Here is a 6,605-nt window from a genome sequence, read left to right on the forward strand (position 1 = left end):
TGTTAATTTCAGAATCAAAAGTGCTAGAAACTTTTAAAAATATCCTCTGGCGGTTGAATTTTTCAATTTGTTTTATACTCATTTAGCTTTGTAATCTTTTAATAATAAATTATCAATTTAATTTTTGTACAAGTCCCCCTGCTTGAAGATGGCAAAGGTTGATTGAAATAAAAAATTTTTAATTTTCAAAGGTTATGAAATTGGTGGCACTCAAGCCAAGGGATAAAGGACACCAGGCAGCAATGGGGTTTATCTGGGTTTCAAGTGGAATCACCTGAAAATTGTACTAAGGTTCATCGATGACTAGAGGGTATGGCTGGAAGCCCCAGAGGAGGGCAGAAGGATCTAGAATGTGGGAGTAGAGGGGGTGGGGGAGGGGCTGTCAGCCTTGCTCCTCCCTTCCCCCACCCTCAGGAGCCCATTGTGATGAAGTCACAGCTTTGTGATGTGGGCCTGGAGCTTTAGTCCAGAGCTCATTCTTGCTACTCAGTTGCCTACTGGCAGCAGTGCTATTCAGATGATGGAGAATTATCTCTTATCTTTGGAAAAATTTAATGCTATTTGGCTGAGCTCCACTTCCAATTCCTGGCTCATAGATATCATCCTCGCCCTCCTGTGTGGCGTGGGGCTCTTCTTCCTGCTACTCCCCTGTCTCCCGAGTAACCCATCTTCATCACCCCTTAAGGAAAGAAGACCACTCAAAAAGGTAAGGAATCCTCAGCCCGAACACAACAGAGAAGGAGTCTACTTCTCTCCTCCTATTTCCACTTTCCTAAATCAACCAGAGAGACTTGTAAGATGGGAAATCTCAGGAAAGACTACAGCATCTCCTTTCTAGGGACGGGCCAGGCCAGGAGTTAGAGTGGGCATGAGGATTTTATGTGAAGGTCTCAGGCCATCTCTCTGGGTGTGGTAGTGATCACCAGGACAACATCTGAAATGCAATGGCCCAGATGACAATGGGACTCCTAAGAGGGTCCTGGATCTCTACAGGATCAGAGTCCTCAGCCCCGGGTCACTCATCACCTTCCCCTGACAGGTGTCTCCTCTGCACGGGGACTGATGGATAGAGCACTGCAGAAAGCTTATGATCTGATGCTGCTTGGAAAGCAGAATCCCACATGATAGAGGCTAGATGTGCCTGTAGGTCTGGGGTGTGTCCCCTTCTTAAAATCCATTGTGGATCTCACAAAATTCTCTGCCTCATTCAAAGATGGAAAACAAGTATATTTAACCACTGTAGAAATGAATAAGCAGACAAACCAGAGCTCTTTTAGTTAAAGGCAGCCGGGTGTGTCACTCGTGGGTCTTGAGAGGGGAGAACTGGCCCGGCCCCTCATTCCCTTCTTCTCTCTCAGCCTCATGTGGAGACACGGGGGAGGAGCAGGAGGTGGAGGAGAAGTGGCGCTCTGAGAGGTAAGCTCTGCCCGCTCAGCCCTGAGCCCCGCCTCAGCCTTCATCGGTGCTGTCCCCGAGGCCAGGGTCAGGTGTGGAAGATGTCAGGGGCTACAGTCCACCCCTCTGAGGAAGGAGCTCTCAAGGAGACTCCTGGGAGGAACCCCAAGACCTTGTCAGATCCCTGTGGGGCACTCGGGCAGGAAGAAGCAGTGACGGGCCTGGGCCATGGGTGCTGCCCAGGGGGGGCGGGGGGTGCAGTGATGGAAAACCGGCTGGGCTGGAGGTGGAGCACCCAGGTCCAGCTGAGGATGAGCTGTTGAACTTCCCTAAGGCTCAGATTCCTCCATGAGATGTCGCAGGGGATAACGGCTGAGGGATCACTTTGTAAATGAAGAGCATCTCCCATACCTGAGCCCTGCCATGGCCATCACGGATGGAGTGACCTTGTCACAGAGGTCTGGGTGACAGAGTCTAACGCCCGATGGCCTCCCCTAAAAGGACATTCCCTTCAGCCTCCTGTAAGGTCCTTAGGCCCCTCCCTTCATGGCTGTAACCCAGAGCCCTGATTTCCAGCCTGCAGAGAAAGCCGGCAAGCATTAAAGGAGACTCGGGACCTGGTCCTGCTTCTGAAAACGTGAGTAACCTTTCCTTCTCTCCTGCCTTGCTCTTCTTATCAGCCCCAATGCAATCCAAGGGCAATAGGGTGGGCTGCGGCTGATAAAGGAGGGAAGCCCATGGGACAGAGCAAGGCAGAAGGCCCCTGGGTGTGGGATGGCAGGACGTGGTGAGCCGGGTGTGGGGAGCGGAGGGCCCCATACCTTGGGGACTCCCCCTCTGCCCGGCTCTCCTGGCCCTTCTGCTCCTGGCTGCAGCTGGTGCTTCCTGTCCCTGCAGCCACCTGGAGCAGGTCCCCGACCGGGGCGACTTTCATCAGCTCTCACGTCAAGAGCCCTCTGGTGAGCTGCGTGAAACGGAGCCTGCTGAAGCCCCTCTGCCACCAGAGGAGCTCGTGGACAACGCTGCTCCCACCGTGCCCCCTTTGGCTCCCACAGCTCCCCTGACCGAGCCCCCTCTGCCTCTAGCCACCACCCTGTCACCGCACCCAACGACCCCCTCAGTGCCTCTTTCACACTCATCCCCGTGTGCTTCTCAGCCACCACTGGTTCTAGACCATCACTCACACCAGCCGGTTGCACCTTCCCTTCCCGTAACACAGGCCTCTGCTTGGTCAGCCTGCCCTCAGCCTCCAACCTCCTTCTCTGCTCCACCCCTGCTGGACTCCACCTTGCCTCTTTCTCTGTGTGACTCCATTTCATCCCCACTGGGCAGGTCCCTTGATAACAACTCCTGGTTGTCTGCTTCTATGCCAGGAATCCCAGGCCTTGCTCACTCAAGCCGCCCCAGCCCAGCCTTGCCCTGGTGGTGGGCAGCTGCCAGGGCCCTGTTATCCCCCACCTCAGCACACTCCACATTCCAGCAGGAGCAGCTTTCCCACCACTCACGAAGGGCTTCTTTCTGGGGAGGCCCCATTAACAGGCAGGTAGAAGTTGGTGGCCCCTCTTTCCTCAACCCTGAAAGCCAAAAGCTCCTGGAACTACAAACCATAAAGAGAGTGGAACTGAGGATGTGGAAGGAAAACAAAAAGAAGGGGCCAGACTACCATCTGAATTCTTTAGGGAATGTGTTAAAACCGCTTGGTGCTGAGCAGGACAACACAGTTGCCCAACCTCTCTGGAGCAGCAAAGACAAACCAGAGCAGCTACCCAGTCCTGAGATGCCCCCACATCCTGAGACCCTGAGGGCCAATTTAGAGCAGAAATTTAGCCAGTTCTTCTGGGGCCTCCCCTTCCTGCACAGCGAGTCTCTGGTGGCTAGTGTCCGGGTTTCTGGGTCTGTTTTATTCAATGGAATCTCTAGGGTCTTAGCAATTCAAACGCAGGCTGAGGAAGTCACACTTCGTTTACAACCCCAGCCCTTGCCAAATTACATTGTTCAACCCCGACTCTTGATTCCAACCGTGCCCCGATCCCAGGTCCCACTTACAGCTCAAGTCCATTTACAGCCACAACCTCTGGTCCATCTCCAATCCCCTTTCCCAGTCCTACTGCGGTCCACACCCCAGATTGTTTCCTGTAGAGAATTACCGCCAACCTCCAGGAACGTGCCACACTCCCTCGGTCCAAGTGCTATTCAAAACCTGGAATACCACCTTGTGAAGAAACAACTGGAAAGGTGGAGGGCTTTACCCCTTGTGGTCAAGAGATCTCAAAAAGCCTTTAGTTCTCTCACTTCCAGCTTTCCCCAGGGGACCCAGGCCTCCCAGGCCTACCAGACCATCTTCATCCTTCCTGGGAATTTTCCTCTCAGTCCTGATATTCGAAAGCGACTGGAGCAACACCTTCAGAAAAGGCTCATCCAACAGCAGAGCAGCCTGCCCCGTAGGATCCACCATGTGACTCTGGGACAGATGCAGCCTCAGAGAAAATCACCAGGGATCTGTCCTGAACCATCTTGGCCCTCTGTATGTGAACGGCAAAGTAGCAAGAGCATAAAGAAGGTGAGATCCAGCAACTTAGGAAACTTCCGATTGTTCGGCTCAGCAAACTTCCAGCTAGGGAAGGGCCCAAAGGCAGATCTGGGGCAGAGTCTGGGGAGGGTCTCAGAATATAATGCATATCAGCAACCAGAGAGCCGTGAGAGGGACTCTGCCCAAAGGTCAAAACTTGAGCTGAAGAAACACTCAGAAAGTGATTCAGGAAATGATTCGGCAAGGGACCCAGATGGGAAACAAATGAAAAATTACCTCAAAGCCCATGTGGACAGGAAGTCAGGGCAGATCAGTGAGGGAAGAATCCCCATGCAAGTGCGTCATTCCTGGTTGTCTACCAGCCACGCCTTGCTCAAGTCTGACACCCAGGTGGAAACCAGTAATCTGGTATCCTCAAAGGGTCAGACATATTGCATAAACACCTCCCAGAAGGTTCCCTTCCTCAGTTTAAATACACGAAAGGTGCTGGAAGCACATATTAGAAAGTTTTGGGTGCAGCACAGGTGGGGCCTACTTCTCAAAGTATTTGAGGCCATAAAACTCTTTAAGTTGAGGAAGACCCAGGACCGGCGTCTTCAGCAGTCACCCTTTCCCAACTCACCCATCCATAAATCTGGTGCCAGGATAGCCGAGGTTGGCAAGCTCCCAGGGAGAAAACCCCAGATGTATCAACAAGAGAATGTTATAAAAACCAAGTCAGAACCCGCCCTGGATAGTCCTCTCCCTGCCCCATTGACTCCATGTGAGGAAATCCAGGAAATTCTGGCACTGGTCCTTCCTGATGAGGACCGTGGGCTCCCAGAAGCCCCTCTGACTGGACAGGAGGTCAGGGAGCCTCCTCAGTCACTCATCCCCAACACCATGGGTAGTACTGAGCAGAGTGCGACTCTCCTGGGCTCCCGGAAAAGCAGCCTGGAGTCAATTTCACATCAAGCCATGGCGGACAGTGGGTCCTATAAAGAGAGTAAAAGTCCTATCCCCGGAGCCTCCAGCCCTGGTGAATCAATATTGGAGATGAAGGTAGAATCCCGTTCATCAAGTTCTGAAGAGAGGAGGGAGGCCATCAAGACTGACCAGTACCCTGCTCATCAGCCAAAATGCATAGACATCCTGAGAACCAGTCAGCCCGCAAGCTGCCACATTCTAAGTGAGGCTCTGAGTGGCTTAGGGACTCCTGGGACCAGTCAATGCTCTACACCCTGTGGAACATCTGACACCCAAGTTCCAGGACAACCGTACCCTGTAGCAGAGGTTGTTAGTGAACTTGAGACTGAAGTGAAGGTCAAGCCAGAGAATGAGCCTCAAGAGGGCCTCACGGATTTGCTCCATGCCTCAGACAGCCTGGCTTCTCGGGTGCACACATGCTGCCCCGGAGGCACCACCAGTGGGAAAAAGCCATCTTCTCACATGGTAAATGGCAGCCTGGCAGCTAGAGAGAGAAGCCTGGGGCAGCAGGAGTCTAAAACCTTAACACTTCAGGCCCCATTGAAAAGCCAGGACAAGGTTATTGCTCCTTCTACCAGAATAGAGGACCATAGGAGGCCCAGACCAGAAGAGCATGAAGAAAGGTGTGTAGGATTGGGGAACCTCCCCGCCAGAAGAACGAGCCAACTTGGCCAGGCAAGGGAGCTAGGCAACATCCCAGGCAAGACCCTCCAGTCCCCATCAAAGAAGGAAGAGTCTGGGGCCGACATTCCCTTCAAGAAAAAGATGAATGATTTTTTTCACTGGGTTTTCTCCAATAAAAGCAAAGGGCAGGAAGGTCCTCCGCCCAAACGCAAGCCCATGCCAGCCTCTGCCCAGGGCCATGGACCAGTCAAAACCACATCAGCCTGTACGGCCAAAGAGGCTGCCAAAGTTCAGGCACTGGTGACAGCTGTCGGCCACGTGCTAGAGGAGAAAATAACCCTTCAAACTCCAGAGAGAGGTCAGCAGAAGCGAAAAGCCCCAGTCCCTGTGCAACGGGGGGGTTCCTTCTGCTACAAGGCACCCCCCTCCACTGAGCAGAGGAGAGTGGTGAGCAATACAGTCTGCAATCACTACGACACCCCGGAGAGGTGCTCTGTCAGAGAAAAGTGGGTCAGAGACAAGGATGGAAGCATCTGGAAATTTGTGGGAATCAAGATGAGCAATTACGCATTGCCCCCTGGGGCGGCCGAGACCCCAGTCGGTTCCCACCAGGAATGGTCACGGATGCTGGGCGAGTCGGCCCGCCCTCCCCACTGCCCACGGCACTGTCTTTTTAGAGATAATTCTTGTAATGAACTAGAAAATGCTTCTCCACCCCTTCCCAGTAGAAAATGTTCTGTCCAAGGGAAAATCCCCTACATGCAGAGAAAAGCCTTTCCCTCATACTAGCACATCCTCTGCTGATGCAAGATATTTAGTATTCCCCAATATATATGTTTTTTTCTCCTAAAAAAAGTTGTGGCTTCCATTTGTCATGCTGGGGCTCAGGGTCAATGTCGTGGGAGATCGCCTTGGTTTCTAGAAGGAAAGGCAGCATGGGGGGAGGCTGACAGTGGCATTGCATGCCCACCCTCTCTCCAGGTTCCTCTGTTTCATCATTACAAAAACAAAGGCATCCAGGGCTTTTCAATTTGAAATCTGGCTCAAGTTGCTTCTCCCCAGCTTTCTCTCTGCATTGAACTTGATGCAG

The 6,605-nt window shown here is 52.7% G+C and overlaps 1 protein-coding gene across 1 annotated transcript; it reads left to right on the forward strand.

The window, feature by feature from the left end:
- Window positions 1-445: 445 nt before the first annotated feature.
- Window positions 446-6,364, forward strand: LOC105747637 (spermatogenesis-associated protein 31A6-like). Its single transcript, XM_058302840.1, has 4 exons — window positions 446-706; window positions 1,359-1,416; window positions 1,972-2,032; window positions 2,293-6,364. The coding sequence occupies exons 1-4, from the start codon at window positions 446-448 to the stop codon at window positions 6,302-6,304; spliced, it is 4,392 nt and encodes a 1,463-aa protein (XP_058158823.1). The 3' UTR covers window positions 6,305-6,364.
- Window positions 6,365-6,605: the final 241 nt, after the last annotated feature.

This window comes from Dasypus novemcinctus, chromosome 8, assembly GCF_030445035.2.
Source record: "Dasypus novemcinctus isolate mDasNov1 chromosome 8, mDasNov1.1.hap2, whole genome shotgun sequence".
Lineage (NCBI taxonomy): Eukaryota > Metazoa > Chordata > Mammalia > Cingulata > Dasypodidae > Dasypus > Dasypus novemcinctus.

Bases quoted from the DNA above. Each gene is read 5' to 3' on its own strand.
- LOC105747637 (XM_058302840.1), top strand. From the start codon at position 446: ATGTGGGCCTGGAGCTTTAGTCCAGAGCTCATTCTTGCTACTCAGTTG. The intron at 707-1,358 runs GTAAGGAATCCT...CTTCTCTCTCAG, and splicing joins AAAGAAGACCACTCAAAAAG to CCTCATGTGGAGACACGGGG. The intron at 1,417-1,971 runs GTAAGCTCTGCC...CCTGATTTCCAG, and splicing joins GAGAAGTGGCGCTCTGAGAG to CCTGCAGAGAAAGCCGGCAA.